Source organism: Brachionichthys hirsutus, chromosome 3 (genome assembly GCF_040956055.1).
Source record: "Brachionichthys hirsutus isolate HB-005 chromosome 3, CSIRO-AGI_Bhir_v1, whole genome shotgun sequence".
Lineage (NCBI taxonomy): Eukaryota > Metazoa > Chordata > Actinopteri > Lophiiformes > Brachionichthyidae > Brachionichthys > Brachionichthys hirsutus.
In genome coordinates, this window is record NC_090899.1 from 10,433,786 (window position 1) to 10,452,648 (window position 18,863).

The window sequence follows — 18,863 nt, forward strand, 5'->3', positions numbered from 1 at the left end:
TCCCCTTGCAGACTTTTAATCATCCTTCGTCCAGTTTCTTATTTCAGTAATGAATTTGGATTTCACAGCATTAATTTGGAAGCAGGATTTCTGCACTCTAAGCAAATTATTCTGCAGCACTAGATGATATTTGTCAGCAATTAACTTCTGCAAGTGAGTGCGTTATTGGCACTTTCTGTTTAAGAAGGGGGGAGATGTATTTGTTTAACTTCCTCTGAAATATTAATGTGACTCGGGAGTTATTTCTTTTTTATTTATTACAATTCTTTTATTTTGTAAGTAAAGAAATATTTTTACAATATATATCACTGAAAGAAAATGCTCCAAATCTTGCTTGAATTCATGTCGGCAGCGGTGAACTCGGAACCCTCGAGTGCAACGCCAACTTTCATGTCCCGTAGGTGCTGTGGGACTCGTGCTGCTCCAGCCGTGAAGCTTTTTAGCTTAGCCCTGCATATTTTTAGTCCATCAAACAGATATTTTAATGAAGCAGAGTAAGGCCATGGGATGTAGATATTATAAGATCAGTGAAGTTGCATTACAGTGAGTCGAGTTGTCTCCAGTGCTTTAACCCAATGCTTGTCTGAATGATTGCGATGCTTTATTACTGTTTGAATCTTTTGACTCTCAATGCCATCTGGTTGTTGCCCACAGTTGGCCATAAACTGATCTTTGGGTTTATTTAAAGACATCACACAAAAGCATTTCCATATTTACGCGGCTGCACAGCAGCCATAGCTTTGAATCTGTAGGGTGCTTAGTGTCTGAGCTTCATGAGTTATAGTCATACTACACGTCAGTCTCATGAATGCTCACCACTAAGAGCTGTATTAGTTGTATTCTCTCATCCTTAAGCTTGAAGTTCCTATTAAATAGATTTGATATCAACTTTCAGAATTGTTTTACCCATCCGGGGACAAAGTGTCCTTGGTTTTTGACCTAATGCGTCATGGCAACTGCTCATTTAAACTGGGTCATGTGTGTGTGTGTGTGTGTGTGTGTGTGTTGGGGGGGGGGGGGGGGGGGGGGGAGAGACAAAAATCACTGTGTGAGCAATCTTACTAAACAGCAGATCCATGAACCTGACTTCCTGTTTTCCTTTGCATTTTTGTGGGGAAAATGATATTACGTTCTTGTCGCAGTTGCTTTTAGAAATCTGAAATGGCTTTGAAATGAAAGTGTCTGTCAATCAGATGTCTGTAGGACTGAGACAGTGAACCTTTCAGTGTTATATTCATTTCCACCCTTCAAGGTGTTTTTAATTCCAAGACAAGATTTTTGACATTTTAGAATCTAGTAATGGCCACCATGCAAATAAATTATTTGGTTTGTTTTAATCACGGGGAACTCAAAACATAAGGAATAACCTTGGAAAGAAATGTATGGTAAATGTGTTTTACAGACTCAAATGGGAAAGAAATAAAGAAGGGAGAGGAGAGTTTTGTTAGTTTATGTAAATTCCATTCATTCTTTTCTATTTCCAGCCACGTTTTCGTTTCCTGCAGCCTTGTCTCATTAAGCTCTCAAATGTCTGCATGCGATTGGACTCCAGCTTCTGTTGTTAGTCATATATCACCACACTGTAAGAATGAAATAAGGCTGTGCCCAATTAAAGCTCGGTCAGGCAGTGACGCACAGATTACAAAAAGCTTTTTGCTGGAAAAGGTGTGAAAATAAATGAAACACAACATATAAAGTGATATTTGGGACCCCTTGCTCTTCTGAACTGTTTTTTTTTACTAAGACTAGCTATTTTATAAAATAGTAAGTTACAGGATATGAAGACACACACACACACACACACACACACACACTACACCAGACCTGGCGTTTTCCTTCAGTAGTCTGACTGGGCCAGTCTCATTCATATTAATATGAAAGACGGGGAATGCCCTAATAACTCTGCACTGCATCATCTGTCACATTTCTTCTAAAACCGCTGTTCTCTAATGAGTGCAGGAGACGGAAAGTATTATCCCGAGAAGGTGCAGAAGCTGCCCACGCTGTTGTTGGAGTGTGGGCAGCTACAGCAGCTAACTGGAGGAGGAAACAATGAGGGGAGCTGATACCTAAAAATGATTGGTCAGTCATTTCAGCACATTCTGGCTTGAGTAAAGATGACACCGCACTGAAAAATAAAGTCTAGCATTTATAATTTGCTTATTTACCATTTAAAGTCTGCTAATACAGATAACTGCTAAATTGCCTGCATCGCTTTGCCAATAACTAACCTTATTTTCATTTTTTATTTAGTCTTTTACAATACAGTTTTGCACTCGAGGGTATCAAACACAGCGCCATAATAACAAAGGGATGATTTGTGTCAGACGTCTACCATGATAACTTTCTCTTCGTCTTCTCGATTCTGCCATTACTAGGTGCCATTTCTCTTGCACGTTTTATTGTGAGAAGCAACAGTCTGCCAAGGGAAATGTTTCGTTGCATTGAACAAAGTCAAAATTACAGGCTTTATTTTTTTGTGTTCTTGTTTCATTTGATAAATGTATGCGGATAAATTATGCTATGATGCTTATGATGCCTGTGAATTTAAGTGCTCTGTATCCATCATGTCAAACTGAGTCATCCTTCTGCAATGAAAAATAAAAACTCAAACTGTCGTAGGATTTCATTGTCAACAAGTCATATTATGAGGGACCAACTATAATGGGATTATGGCTTTGCTGCATTAACATAATGGAGAAATAAAGCCTTTCTGGAGGATTGCTCTCTCCCCAAGACTTGTCAAGTTATGCATCATGCAGCACAATAGTACTGAAAGCAATTGCCAATTTGTATGGAGATTGTATAGAAATAAATTCCAAGTTCTCCCTTATATGATTTAAAGACAATCCTAATTGTTTAATTTACTATGTGTGTATATATATAAATATATATTCACGTTTGATACTGAATCAAATTAGAAAATTAATGTTACTTCCTTCACAGTGGCTTATAACACGGGCTGCCACAATGTCAAGGTCGCTATTATGATGGTTATTACTGCAATGTCTTGGTTTTAAATTACAGAAATTAACAGCGGTAACCATGGCTGCACTGCTGCCTATGTAGACGTGAAAACACAGTGCATACTTTGGGCAGGATTTAATTGTTAGTCATGGTTGGTGCTCTACTGTTCTGTGTAATAAGGTGTTGAACATTGAGCTGCTGACATTCAGCACAGGATGGTTGAAGTGATTACACAATTAAAAGGAATTTAAGAAATACAGTTCTAATGTGATTTATTATTCATTTCTTTAAGACAAAGGCTGAGCTGTTTTGTATTAACGCCCACTGATTTGATTTATGACACCTCAACATTAATGTAAAAATGGGGTATTTACTGCAGAGGATTATAAAGCGATGTGTTTACTGTATCTCTGTTTGAATATCAGCCATTTTTACAATTGGCTACAATGTTAATTTCTATAGATAGTTTACTAACTGTTGTCTGTCACTAATCTGTTGCTGGCAAACAGAAAAGCAACAATGGTACAGCATCCACAAAACTTCTCTAATTCCAATATTTGTTTTGGTATAAACAGACCAGTACCTCCATCATGCACAGTGTTGTAAATGTGCCAAACAGGCTTCTGTTTTTCTGTAGTCCTTTATCAAATGCTACAAAGTCATCATAACGACAGTTCAAATTGTCTGTTTTATTCTAAGTCAACAAGGCCACGTTTATTCTAATCTGTTGTTTACATATTTAAGGCTTGACATTAATCATTTGGTGACTATTTACCTCAAATAAAAATAATTATTAATGTAGTGGCTTTTCCATCTGTTTACAGTCATTAATAGTTAATAGTTAAGAGAGTAGTGGTGTAACACGGTATGTTAGTCACCCAGGCTTGAACAGAGGAGGTCCTGTTTCTCCTCCTCTTAGCTTCTCTCCCTCTCTCCTACTTTGTGTTTCTCCTCCTCTCAGCTTCTCTCCCTCTCTCATACTTTGTGTTCCCCTTCCCATCTCACTTCCCCTTATACTCCCCAGGCCTGCAAATAAGCCAGAAAAGGTTAACTGGCACCTGGCTGCAGTTGAGAACACTGACCTCTTTCTATCCATGCATAACAGCGGATGAGCCGCTTTAACCCTTCAGCAGGAGGCATGTTGAGCAACGGTGTGTGTGTGTGTGTGCGTGTGCTGTACTTAAAAATGGAAGCACTCCGTATGCTCCATCAGAGGTGTCTGTGAGGGAATTACCTCTTTTCTTCTTACTGCAATCAAGGGAGCTTGGGTAAGGTGGAGACTAAGAATATCACAGCGTATAAACACACTACAGTGAAATGCTTTCTGCCACAGATTTTTTTACTTACAAAATTTGACTTCCCTTTGAGCAGGCGTGAGGTTTCTATATTTTTTTGATGCCAAAAATGTAGCTGTGTAGTTGTTCACACAGGGCTGTCAGCGCTGATTATTTTATTTCTAGTGCAGTTTGGTGCTTCCAAGTTTTCCCTCTTTACCTCTTCACAGTGCAGGTGCGTCCTCTGTTGTCTGTTCCCCTACAGGTGTCATTCTTCCTGTTCATTGTGTTTGTGGTTTACACCATGCTTCCATTCTCCATGCGAGATGCCATCGTTGCCAGCGTGCTGACCTCTGCCTCTCACACCCTCGTGCTGAGCGTCTGCCTTTCCACGACAGCTGATCGCGTGGAGCCGGTGGCGTGGCAGGTAAGGTCGTGCCACACACACAAAAATAAAGTCATGACACTCAATTTCCAAGTCAGGTAGATCATTAATTTTAATCTTTAACAGTTTATAATGAATAATCCAGTTGACCTGGAAATTTTAGGTGACATGCTACCTCATCCATTATTTAATTTAAAGTCACATTACTTTTAGTGTTTTAGACATACAGCGATATACTAGACCTGAACCGAACAGTTTATTTTTAACCAGTATTAATTAGTGACTGTAAGGCTAATTAAATCAGTCTTAGTAAAAAAAGGAGAGGGACTAAACTTGTGTCATAAAATGTTTCGTGTGTTTTGTTGAGTTTTCTGTTGGAGGCTTTGGGTGGTATATGGCAGCAGCACGAAAGCTCTTAGCTGGACAGTAAAGTAGTTCCAGCTACAATATGTCTTGTCCAATCCATATTTAGTGACAAACATCGCCACTGTTTTGGTTTGTTTCCAAATGGAATCTTACTGAAATTGTTTTTCTTTCAGATATTTAATGTTCCTCCGTTCTGCTCACACAAGGATCATTTCTGGTCATTTTAACCATACTGTCTGTATTTTTAGCAAAAAAAATATGACCTTTAGACTAAAACCAAGTTAGCCTAGAAAGTGAGTGATGGAAATTCTAATGTGTTTGTGTCTTATACTGTGTCTAAAGGTCATCCTCTTTCCAGCAGTATCGCCTTCGTAAGCACTAAATGCTCAGGCGGTTGGTTGTGGAGAAGAAAAGACAAGGAAATGTCAGAAAAAATAAAAATAGAATTTTGTTAATGAATTTGAGCTTTTTCAACCTTGATTGCAAAAGACTGTTACTGCTAAAGCACTGATGACTCATTCTAACTAATACATGAGTGAACCACACAATACTGCACTTAATATAGCAAGAGCTCTCTCTTTCCATCTATCGCCATCTCCTCTCTATATCTCTGCCACTCTTCTTCCAATTTACTTCACACTTGGTGGGGTCTGCTGATGCTAATGCAAAGACCATGCAGAGCAGAATTTGATACAATTTGGCACAAGAACATCTTGAATGTAAAATAAATGTTGTATAACTAAGTGAACCATTCCCTTTATGCTGCCGTGTGTCTGCAGCTTCAGGACTCATCTCAACTCGCTGAGAGAGATACACTCAGAGAAGATTATAGATGGAGGAGCCTGAGAAAAGTAATTTCACATTGCATGCTCCAAGAAAAAAAAAAAAAAGTGAAGTAGGTGGCAAAAACACACTTTTAGGAGATGGTGACTGAAAGGCAGTTTACTGCGGAGATGGGTAAGAGCAGCAGTGAAATGCCGTGTAGATAACCCTAACCCACATTGACGAACCAATATCAGGCTAAATCGCTCTATTCCTAACCCTAAACCTAACCCAACATCACCCAAGCTCGTGAGTTTTACACTATTTTCATGGTAATGCAGCTGTTTGTAAAATAATGCAATCAGTTGTTTTTAATGTATATTCAGCTGGAAGTGAGAAAGAAAAATAGAAGCTTTGCAGATGTTTGCTGTTCAGTAAATAGTTTTCATAATTTTCCTTTTCACCAGTTAGAAAATATACGCAAACACATTTGCCAGAGATTATCCCGGCTGCATATTACTCTAGTCATGAAATAATTTAGATTTATGTAGCAGTTTGGGGTAACCCTCAAACAATTGATGCAAATACAAAATTACAAAATGTTTAAATTGATATGTGATATATTTCGTGTCATGAGTGCGAGAGAGGCTGATGCTGAGAAAATAACTGAAATACAAAAGACAGAGAATATATTAGAAAATTCTGTGTAATTGTGACAGAAACCGAAAAAGAAATCAATCAATCGGAGGGAAAAATTGATAAGCCAATAGTATTGACAGAACTGAAGTAGCATTGATCACAAGTCTAAAGGAGGAAGACAACCACTGAAAGAAGGATCACACAAAGGCTGCGATGCCTTTTGATACCACCTGAAGATGTTTTGAGGCTGTTTTTCTTTTATTTTTTTAATGCTTATTAGAGGTGCTTTAAAGACATTACAAGAAAATGAAGCTACAAAGGCATTGCTGGAAGGAAACCGACTGCTATTCAGTCTGCAGTCAAGATGTCATGCTGGGTGAGATGTGACATTGACAAAGAACAAAATTCTGTCTAGTAAACAAGGATGACAAAGCCTGGCTGAGCTCTTCCATTATTATACTAGTGTTTTCTATTGGCTTATCTGTAATTGGTTTTATAATTATGACGAGGTGAAATACATAATCTCTTATTTCAGTGTTTGTGTTTGTGTGTGAATTGAAACACAAAAGGGCAGATGTTGAAACACTTAAAGGGGTATTGACACTTTTATCTACCTTCATACTAGATTTTTAAAGGTACAAATATAAAAAAGTTCATTCATGCTGACAAAAAAACCCAAAACACAATGTTCTTTTATTTTTCAACTCGTTCCATGCAATTTGATCTCTGTGCAAAAGTCTGTGTACCTTGGAAATGATGCACTGAGCAGCAGTTGTTGTTTTGATGAGGAGAAATATTTAATCGTATTACTCCCATATCGACTGGCATAATTACAAAAAAACAAAAACGCAGTACGGGTTAAGGCTCCTTAGACTTAGGTTGATCTGTCCACTTGGAATTATAAAGTTTCACGCTATCAATCAGACCAATATCCTTTAAAATCAAGCCTTATGTTATTTTTGAAAGAACCATGTCCCAGATTTATTCTGTGGTCTACAACTACAGAACTAGTAGCATGTGGTTCTTGAGGCATTTTTTTTCTCATGACAGCAACCCTTGAATGTTATTTGTTGTGTTAATTCCTGATAAAAGTTGTTGCAATCCAATAAGCAGGACTGATTTGTGACATAAGCCCTGCATGATATTCTCTTTTGCATCACTATGATGAAGCCCACTTTAAATTGTTAGTGCCATCATCGGAGGCTTTAAAGCAGACGCCCTGTATTTGTTGTTTTTCCTTGGAAGTCATCCATGCAGGTTATGTCCCAGTACAACACCTTAAAATGTTAATTTTTCAGTACGTCTGAGTGCCTACTAAACGTGTGTGCTTTCCTGTGAGCCTGTAAACGTGCCAGATGTGAATGCATACATGCATTATCCTTCTCCAAATCGCTCTGGCAATATGCCAGCCTCAGTCCATCTCTTTGTGTGAGGCAGGCTCAGGATTACGTCCCCTGTTTGAGGTAAGAACAGTGAGGCAGGGTGCTCTAAGTCCAAGCTGTCGTGGGGTCAGTGCTGGACAGCAGCCAGAAAGAGGCTGATGGATTTGTTGCTCCTCCAACCTGTATTGGAATTGTTCTATTCAGGTTGTCGGTTGTTTTTACTACACCCAGCTTGAGTTGTGAGCTAAACGTTTCTCTGGATGCATTTTAATTAGTCACTGACAGAGTTCAGAATCTAAAGGTCATTGGTTACTGTAATCTGTGACAAATGTGGCAAAGAAATTTAACGAGAGATTCTGTGCTTCATGCAGCAAAAAACAAAGCGAACAAATCCTGTTGAGACCCTCAAACATCTGTCTGTATTTCTGTACTTATGGTCTGTGTGAAGGAACCATGATGTCATCTCCAGTTACAGAGTCATTAATCTTTACAATGCTTACTCATTGGCATCTTTGAATGCACCAGCAATTCGTTGAGGTGAAGACCTTGGTCAGGTATATATTTATGTGGGGAAAGATTTTGAAGTATTCTGATCATTTCCAGGACACCCTATGAAGAGTAATTAATATATACATTGATATTTACATTTTTTTATATACTTTTTTACTGTAAGGTGAGAAGAATAATCTCACTCCCTGACCTCCCTTGAAAAAAAATAATCTCTGTATTTTTAAGCAGCTCTGATTTGGGTTAATTAAATGCTCTTGAAAGATGATGCATGTTTTTATTACAAACTATTTTTTCATAAATGTATCTGTTGATCTTTAGCTTTCTCTGATTCTATCCAAGCGTCATCCTTGGTGGGTGTTACCTTGTGGTGCTGTGGGTGCTATTTGTGGGAAAGTATTTATGATTGGACCCTGAAGAATTAACATACTATTTAAACTTGATCATTCACACAGACCTTCATTAGCAGCTGTTTCTTATTACCTGCATGAACTGAGTTGATTGCTTTTCCTGTCCTGATATCTAACTTTGTCATGTTTATTTGGAAGGTCGGCCTTGACCAGCTCTACATGTAAGATATTTAATAATACTATACACATATTTATTTAATGTACCAAATGATAGGTTCAAGCTGCTTTGCATCTCTTAGTAAGTTGTGAGTACATTTCAGGCTTTGTGTGTTTAGTGGCTCCTGAGAGCATGTTTGCCTGATGTTGGCTGAGGTTATGGAAATAATAATGTTCACACTGATCTTAGATAAGTGTCTTCTTACATACATCTCAGTATAATAGCAGATATAATATCCGACAAAGAGCTTAGCTGGTTTAGAAATTCCCATAATTTGCTCAAGCTCAAAGCCCTTTTTGGCAGCATTCTGACGTCACTCTGACTTTATCTGTAATTGGGCACCAGTGAGGTATGGACGACTCACACAGCCAGCGAGCCAATTCACACAGCTGACCTTTGAGATGGATTGGATCACTGTCGGCGTCTCGTCTAACAGATCCCATTTAATGGAAGAGCACCCAACTGAGTGTAATGCTGTGGCCCTGCCCACACTGGAAAACAAAATTCCTGAATGGATAAACTCCTCTAGATATACTTAACTAGTTGTATTTTTATCCAAGGTCATGTCAGGCCCAACTTCATTTATCCCAGCCTTCATCTGTGGAATAAATTTGATCTGGAAGATGGAATGAAATGTGTGTAGTGGGGGTGCATCAGGGCAGGAGGAATCACAGGGCCGGGGTGGACCTGCAGTCTGGGGTGGTTGTTCGAGAGAGAAAACCTTGGACAAGCTGCTGTCCATCATGTTGTCATTGTGTATGTACCTCACAGTATAACAGGATGTGGCTTGATGCAGGCTTCCTTGTTTGAAAAGAGCCTAATCGCAAAGGAAAGTCTGTTCCATCGTGAGTGAATGTATTGATTAAAACAGTTAAGACAGGCAGAGCAGACGCATGGACTGTAGTTCTCTGATTCCTTAAATCAACTTGCATGAGAGTCAAGTTGTGCTTGAATACATTGGGAATTCAGTAGCTTTGGCTTTTGAGGTTTTCTACAGCCTCATTTCCATTTCATTAAAATCTGCTGCTGCCACATAACTTTTAAAAGTACCGTATATCACAGCTTAAATGATCTTGGATCAAAGGCATTCAATAGGCTTTAAACTGGCTGCTGTTTTTTTCTTCCAGTGTTACACTTGTGAAATTAACAATCTAATAATTTAATAATAATAATGAATGCATTCCTTGTACGGTTCTATTTTCAATATGTTTCACTTGACTTATTTTTATGTGCTATTTAACACCATCATTACCCTCTAGATTTTGGCCAATATCATCATCTTCATGTGTGGGAACATGGCGGGGGCGTACCACAAGCACCTGATGGAGTTGGCACTTAAGCAGACATACCAGGACACCTGCAACTGCATCAAGTCTCCAATTAAACTGGAATTTGAAAAAAGACAACAGGTAAGTGACAGACGGGCAGGTAGTGACGACGGTGATGATGAGGGAGGTATGGATGATGGTCGGAGTAGGAGTGATGAAATGAGTGTGGCATTAATTAGGAGCTAATAAAATCAACATTATGGTGGTACAGGTGGTCGTCACTTAACGACGCCTCAGAGTCACGGCGGGCATTCCACAATTTAAAAGTATGTTTAGCGACAAGGAATCGCTGTTACGATGCATTACAAGGTAGAATACACTGGCTGCGGAGTTGAGTGAGGACAGACACGTTTACAGTATGAATGGCCTATAAGTATGCAAATATAAAACAATTTTGGCCACACAAGATGTTGGGCAGCGGGGGTTTCATTTAGCGATGGGGCCTTCTTTTTTTTTGGTCAGCAAATCTCTACTGCAACTTCAAACATGTTTATTTTCCATGTACCACTTTGTTGTGTGTTTCTCATACGTGCACACCAAATCCATTTAACACTTACTCAGAGCTGCAGCTTTATCTTGATTGTAGACTTGAACCTAAAATCTGTGGCCTGTAATTTATTTTAACTCTCATTATCTGATTCCTATTGAATCTTTTATTCTATGCAGGTTCTTTCATTGTCTTCCGTTCCAAGATGACACCTCCTACGGTCGCCCTGGTGCTATCGTGCGCTGGGTGTTTGTGTGTGTGTGTGTGTTGTTTTTGTGCATTAATTGTTCATCTGCATGCTCTTGCACCCGTGAAGAGCTACTAAACTTCATATACTAGTCCCCTTTTACCAGTTTGTTTTTTAGTTTCTGTTGCGAAGTTAGTCAAGTTTTTGGCCAAGAGAGTGAGACGCCGGGATACTCGAATCCTTTCACTGGCAATACATAATTCTGATTCTTTGACTCTACTTTTCTAGAGATGCCTCATTATACTTAAAAAAAAAAATATATATATATATAGAGCCAGCAGAAAAGCCTGTTTGTGTATGTTTGGAACAGGTGAGACGAGTTAAAGCAGGTGTATTTTGTGCTACTGAATGCGAGCAATTTCTACTGTGAGAAATTAGCAGGGTGTTGATGAAATCTTACTGCTGTGTTTGGCTGGGATAAAGAAGCTGCTCAGTGGGTTGTGGCTGAAAGCAGCTGTTGCTGTGAGAACCCAGGCCTGGGATGACGCTGACTCTCCTACTGCTGTTCCCAGCTTGTGTTAAAGCCGCTACGAGTACAGCTGAAAATGCCAAGAGTGTTTCGCATTAGCCCTGGAGTGCTGCTGCAGCCAGTAACAGATGGCAGGAGCTCTGCAGACACAAGTGTCTCAGGCTCTCATAATACATGTGATTTCTTGCATGCTTTTATCCAAAGTACCATGAGGCACAGTGAGTGCATACATTTTCAGTGTGAGAGGTCCAAAGGGAACTGTGGGGTTTCATCACAAACCCGAAGCCCGGCTGGAGTTTGTTAGCGGGCGCTGTGAATCCTCTGAGCCTCTGCAGCGGTGCAGGGGGGATGATCATTATTGTTGAAAACTTGTCACGTTGGAGGTGACTTTGGATTAATTAAGTGATTTCTCCAATAGTGAACTTCTTCACCCTAAGAGGAGTTTTATTTGCTAATTATGGAGAAGCTTCACTCAAAATAATCCCCGCAGCAGCCGCTCAGAGAAAAACAGGGGATGATGTTAAATAAATAAAATGTGGGGAAGTGATTAACTGCCTTATGGTGGCTGTCTATAAAATAATCAGCACTCGTAATCCTTATGCTTTACATTAATAGTTACATAGCACTACAGAATTTTATTGAGCACCAACAAGGTAATAACAGCTTATTTTACTTCATCCTCGTGCCATCGAAGGTTAATGCTTCAGAATTCTATTGGGACTGAATTTAATTAAAAATCCATTTGCTGAAAATATAAACCTCAAGGTCCCCAGTGAAAATTTGATGATACAAAGTTTCCAAATGTTCCATTTGAAGGCTTCTTTTGTCACGTGCCAGCTCATTTTTGTTTTGCAGCGATGAAGTATTGAATTCTTGTCACAGAATTGTCTGAAGCTGAAACAAATACAACTGTCAGGGATCTTTCTGTTTCATTCTAAACAAATGTATGCTGTTGTTGAACATAAAATATGTTTAACATTTATTGCAAATGTGGTGTGTTTTGATATACTGATTATTTCCTTTTATTTTCCTGATCCTCCCTGTAATTGTATATTTTATTCCCTGCCACGATGGAAGCGCTCCTGCAACAGAATCTTTCTTTCTCCTTTTCCTTTGGTGTAAATTGGCTCATTCTGAGTCGGATTTGTCTTAATGAGGGTTTTTGATGTTTGGAAATGTAATTATCTTTTCCCCCTCAGTTATGCAGTTAGCAAAAACTGCCATAAATGGTGATAATTTAATTTGGCTATGTTTTGCCGATGAATCCGACCAGTTGAGGATCCTGATCATCATCATGTTCTCTGCTACTTCCGTTAGGAGCGGCTCCTGTTGTCACTGCTGCCGGCTCACATCGCCCGGGTGATGAAGGCCGAGATCATCCAGAGACTTAAAGGTCCAAACTTTGGCCAGATTGAGAACACAAACAATTTTCACAACCTCTATGTCCAACGACACACAAATGTTAGGTATGTATTATTTGTATTTACCCTTTATATGACTACAAAGTACACACACACAGCTACATCAGTTAAATGAAGTATAAATCAAATTTATAAATCATGTTGCAGTATATTAATATTTTTCCTTTGCTAGTATACTATATGCTGATATAGTGGGATTCACACGGCTTGCCAGTGACTGCTCGCCTGGAGAACTGGTGCACATGCTGAATGAGTTGTTTGGCAAATTTGATCAAATTGCCAAGGTACGCATTTTATTACTGGACTTATTTTCTCATTGGAAGCTAAATAATACAACACATATGACGCATCTTACTGCCGGTAAAATCCACCTTAAATGCAATTCAATGACATAGCTTGAATTTTCGTCACTTCAGGATGAAGATATTGTTCTTTCCTGCAGCCGCTGAGATTTAAAGAGCAAAATCTAGTTTGCTTTGCTTCATTTTGAAGTTCAATCATCCACTGACAAAGAGAGTTCTATTAAAAAACTATCACGACACAAATAACTATAAGGCATTTTGAATCTAAAACGCAGAGGGTGGATTTTCCTTCAGAGTTATTAGATTAAATTTTAAATGTGCTTCTGTAGTCTGTCAGCATGGCCTTTTTCCGACCCCTTGTTCAGTTTGTGCTCCACCTCCATGTGCAGGAAAATGAATGTATGCGGATCAAAATCCTCGGCGACTGTTACTACTGTGTGTCCGGATTGCCAGAGTCTCTCCCTAACCACGCTAAGAACAGTGTGAAAATGGGTCTCGACATGTGTGAAGCTATCAAGTAAGTGCTAGTTATATAACAGTGTTAAGGAAAACATCCCATATTTAGTACTTCTCTGCCACTCTGCATCAACTATCTCTGATGTACTTAGTTAGGACGACTTAATAAAACATGTATCTCCTAGATTGGATTATTGTCTAACTTGGCTACAGACTGATGACTTTTGACTGTTTATTCTATAAATATCTCTTCAAACAACATACAGATGTTGACATTTTTGTCATAAGTGCTGATGTATCTGCATCAAATGTGTGTTGATTAGTGAGAGATAAGGGAGCATCAGTGTGGGATAAAGGTAACATAATTCTTGGTCATCATTCAGCTAACTGTTCCTCCACACGTTTCCTCTTTTAAAGCGATATAACCGGCATCCACATCTGTAAGAGTTTGTTTTTGGTGTATGACAGGAAAGTGCGAGATGCCACCGGGGTTGACATTAACATGCGCGTTGGTGTCCATTCTGGGAATGTCCTGTGTGGTGTGATTGGACTCCAAAAATGGCAGTATGATGTATGGTCACATGACGTCACATTGGCCAATCACATGGAGGCAGGAGGCGTACCAGGGTAAGTGAATCTAGCAGTTGTTTCTGTTAGCATGAGCTAACGATGTATGATATTGTGGTTTTCATACTTTATATCCAGGTTTAAAGAAATAAAACACACCTACATCCAACATCCATTTTTTATTTTCATATTTAAGCATTCAGATTGAGCTTTGCATTTCCAGCCGGGTCCACATCACCTCAGTGACACTGGACCACTTGAATGGTGCCTATAAGGTGGAAGATGGAGATGGACAAGAAAGAGACCCCTACCTAAAAGAACACGGAGTCATCACTTATCTGGTCATCAACCCAAAGGTACCGCGGCAAAAAAAACCCACCCGTAAATTAATATAGACCTTCATTAAAGTTAACCAAACTCGCTATTTTCATGTTTGTCCAGGTGGAGCGTCGCAGTCCACAGCATCATTACCGTCCCAGGCACACGGTAGACGGAGCAAAGATGAGAGCCTCCGTTAGGATGACCCGCTACCTGGAGTCGTGGGGAGCAGCCAAACCCTTTGCCAACCTGCACCACAGAGACAGCATGACTAATGAGAATGGGAAGATCAACACTGGCGTGTGTAATTGTTTCTAACCATGCATTATGATTTAAGTGAATCTGAAACCCTGAAGCTTGTAACCCATACCTCCCCTTTGGTCTACAGGACATGCCGATCGGGCAGTATCACTTCCAGAGGCGATCAGAAAGGCAAGCTGCTCATTTTGAAGCTCAGGCAGGATTATCCCATCCCAGTCCAGAGACTGATGACAAGATGTCTAATCAGACTAGACATCTGCTCGAGGTTTTGGTGTCTGTGAGACTAATATTTAAACTTAAATATCCATATGTTTTTCTTCTTTACACATTAAAGGACAAAGTCTCAGAAGAAACGGTTTGAAGAGGAACTTAACGAGAGGATGATCCGGACCTTTGATGGGATAAATTCCCAAAAGTAAGACTTATTTTAATATATATATTGATATAGCGTATAGAGATCAATTGAGTAGCTAAATAGATATAAACAAAAATATTAAGGGAACACCTAATGGTCACATAATAGCCACAACAGCTGCCCCAGTCATGAGAAAAAAACATCTTTCTCTTGGTTTCTCCACTCAGAAAATATTTCCTGTAAAGCACTGTCCAGATTTGAACTTGTCTGACATCATATTAGGCTCCGCACCTCCTCCAAGGAGGAAACACTACAGGTGCTCATAATCTGTCCTGCCTATACATGAGTTATGCACCAGCAAGCAAAAAACCCGCCCATATCCAGAAATGGGCGTGGCGAGCATGAATTAATTTGCATTTTAAGCCACAAACATAAATTATGATCTGAGTGCTGGAATCGAGGTGTATACAGGCATCCCATAATAATACATCTTCTGATTGTTGTGTTAGACAAGGCTATTCAAAGATTGGATTTCATCATCAATCATCAGTATAACATCAAGTCAGTTAATCTTCAGGGATATCAATCTGTACAATAAACAAGAGATTTTGAATCTGTTTTACTTGGTGTGCAATTGAAAGCGACAACCGATGTAAAAGTGAGGTAAAAGCAAGACAACCTGAGTTCCATGGTAAATTTATGAGTCTATATCCTCTAAAAGATTAAGCATGACAACATTACATTAATGTGTGATATAGAGGTACATTAATGTACCTTCATAGAAATTGTATTGAATGTGTCCCACTCCATAAGCAATTATGCTTGTTTTTTTTGTATGGACACATTGAGGTTTATTTCATCCATACCACTGTATGTCTTTGCATCCAGACAGTGGCTCAAGTCCGAGGACATCCAAAGAATATCTTTATTCTTCCACAACAAATCCTTGGAGAAAGAAGTGAGCAAACACGAGTAGACCGCCGGCACTCAGCCCTCAGTGGCTCTATCTTTGCCATCATTTCAAAGGCAGTTAGAGAATGACGTGTGACAGCCTGCCCCGACACTGATCATCAAATCCTGTATATTGCATCTTTTTAAAGCAACAATCTGTTTTGAATGTCTTTTGAGACGGAACCCTCTCTTTAACCCTCTAGTACAGAGCAACAATCTTGCCAGCCTTCAAATACTATGTCACCTGCGCCTCCTTGATCTTTTTCTGCATTTTTATTGTGCAGATTCTCGTCCTTCCAAAGTATGTTTGATTTTTATTCATTTTTTTCCTAAAATTACTGTTAACATAACATTTTATTGTTGGTGCGGAACACCTAATTAATCATGACGTTCTGCTCTCTCTCTCAACTTGATGACGCACTGTATTTAGGACAGCGGTCTTGGGGATATCCTTTGGAATGGCCTTTCTTATCCTGTCTATGATCCTCTTCATATGTTTCATTGGACACTTCCTGGTGAGTGCATCAATCTATTACAGACATCAGGCTTAATGCTTATATCCTACCAAGGGCGCTTGAGTGGTCCCAGTGCCCCTCTAGTCGTCAGCATTACAAGCTATGAAGTGGCCTTATTGTCTGACATCTGTGTCCACACTGAGCTGTGCAAAGGCAGGCCGCCCTTGAAAGAGATTATCTGGAGATTTTTCCACTTCTGTTTTCTTGGAAACATTCTTAGAGACTATTCTAACATACTTAACTTTCAAGGGCACAATAACAATGAACATTTTTATTAAATTGCTTTATATTGCAGAATAACTACATTATAAACATATCCTATTATTTTCAATCAATACTGGAGGCAGAGGATGGTAGGATTTGAAAACCAAATATTTACACATCTTTATTTAAGTCACTCTGTTTATTGCTATGTTTTTCATTCTGGTCACAGAATTAGTTATTAACTGACGTGGAATTTCTCGCAGGATCCTTATTTTTAAAGCTGGAATGATGGTGTGTCTTTTATAAAGGTCAAACTTGCTTATTTGATGAGCTGTCATATTCTGCTCTCCCTGTGACTATACAGCTTGAAATATTTTACTTAAATCAGATTTTCTCATTTCATCTTTGAATCCTTATTCTTATGCATCATTCAAGTCATAAATATTTGTACATGAACTGCCAGTCTGGTGGAGAAAATTGCATAGAAATCCCTTGTTTTAAAGTAAGTATATGTCCCACTGTTTCCATATTTCTGCTGATGCATAATAAAGTCTGCCATCCTTTATTCTGTATGTAATGCACAACCCTCAGACATTCGAGTGTCACACCCACTCAGCCCCCCCGTAATGCTCAGATATTGCTTTCAGACCATGAGGCAAATGAGTTGTGTTTTCACCGCGATTGTCTCTTAATGAAATGCATTCAGCTCAAGGTGATGCTGAAAAGAGGAATAGGTAGACTGTGACCCGTCAATGGAAGATGCTGTTTTTCTTGCATCAATAAATGTAGAGTACATAAACACTGTTCCGTCATAACGTGTGGCCTGTCTGGTATATTTTGCTATGTTTAAATAGAAGAAAATGATCATGTTTTGTGTTTCTGGTTCACATTACATGTCATTGCTCTACTACTGTAATCAGTAATTTACATACAATTTGTGTGTTGATCTATATGTTTTATGTGCTGCTGTTTTTATTGGCTCCTTGCAGCATTGCAGTAAAAGCGCCTCCACATCTTGGATGTGGCTGCTGAGGTCATCAGTCATTATTGCCAACAAGCCTTGGCCCCGCATCACTCTCACCATGACAACCACAGCTCTCATACTCGTAATGGCAGTCTTCAACATGGTAAGGCTGAATGTGCAGATCCTGCAGTAAAGACGTCAGTTAGGTTTCACTAGAGACAACACAGACTGTAATTAGAAGGTAATGGAATGAATCATTTTTTCAGTAAAACATTTGTAATAAATCATATAAGTTAACTTAAAAAGTAAATGAAGAAAGATCTGTCTTTTTTTTATTTTTATGCAGGGTCATAATTATATGAACAAATACATGAGACGGAGGGGTAAACATGTCATCGTTGCTAGCAATGATGATTGCTTCAGCTGTTGTATTTGTGCTTTATGCATTCTGTGTGTGTGTGTGTGTGTGGGGGGTGGGGGGGTAGGTGTGTGTGTGTGTGTGTGTTGTCTCTATGTAACTGAATATTTCCCCATACAGTCAGCGATAGAAAATTGTCATCTTATCTCTACATTGTTTTCTACTATTACATCAGCTTTCAAGATGACTATGGTTTCCCTGTTTAACTGTGCCAACGCCATTTGTGTTCAACGATAAGGCGATATTGTCAATTTTGCTGATTTGTATCAATTTCATAATTTATCTGTTTAGTTCTGTAGAAAGGAAAAACATAAAAATATGAATGCTTGGTTAAAGGTGAAATGATACCCTGAGGCAGGGTGTCGGGACTGCTTTTAAACCTTCACATAAATCGATTCTGGAGATTCTAACGTTGTTGTTCGCCTGACATGGGTCAGCTGCTTTAGGCAGATGATCCAAATTTGGCTTTGCTCAGTGGGGGAGTCAATCCTCATCTTATCCTGCAGGCTCATTTCAAAGGGACATTACTGAATTGTTGTCACTATTTACCTCTCAACAATACTCCATTCTCTTCCAGCTCTTACAATGTAGACTAATTCCCCTTTTCACATGCAGATCTGCAAGGCAAGGAGACAGAGAGGTTTTAATTTGAGACAAATTGTGTGGCTTGCTTTCTGCGGTGGATCTAGATTTTTATCACGGCCCATAAAACGTGACAAAGACTTAATTTCTGTTTTGTACTTTTTTGTCG

The 18,863-nt window shown here is 39.1% G+C and overlaps 1 protein-coding gene across 1 annotated transcript in view; it reads left to right on the forward strand.

The window, feature by feature from the left end:
- adcy2a (adenylate cyclase 2a) overlaps nucleotides 1-18,863 on the forward strand; it is a 39,818-nt gene that overhangs the window by 9,470 nt on the left and 11,485 nt on the right. Inside the window, exons 3-16 of the mRNA XM_068756344.1 lie at nucleotides 4,507-4,668; nucleotides 10,109-10,258; nucleotides 12,698-12,846; nucleotides 12,974-13,085; nucleotides 13,493-13,620; nucleotides 14,028-14,186; nucleotides 14,350-14,482; nucleotides 14,568-14,744; nucleotides 14,833-14,876; nucleotides 15,040-15,120; nucleotides 15,949-16,018; nucleotides 16,215-16,312; nucleotides 16,442-16,526; nucleotides 17,720-17,857. Of these exons, the coding sequence (XP_068612445.1) occupies nucleotides 4,507-4,668; nucleotides 10,109-10,258; nucleotides 12,698-12,846; nucleotides 12,974-13,085; nucleotides 13,493-13,620; nucleotides 14,028-14,186; nucleotides 14,350-14,482; nucleotides 14,568-14,744; nucleotides 14,833-14,876; nucleotides 15,040-15,120; nucleotides 15,949-16,018; nucleotides 16,215-16,312; nucleotides 16,442-16,526; nucleotides 17,720-17,857 (1,686 nt within the window). The remainder of the gene's footprint in view (nucleotides 1-4,506; nucleotides 4,669-10,108; nucleotides 10,259-12,697; nucleotides 12,847-12,973; nucleotides 13,086-13,492; nucleotides 13,621-14,027; nucleotides 14,187-14,349; nucleotides 14,483-14,567; nucleotides 14,745-14,832; nucleotides 14,877-15,039; nucleotides 15,121-15,948; nucleotides 16,019-16,214; nucleotides 16,313-16,441; nucleotides 16,527-17,719; nucleotides 17,858-18,863) is intronic.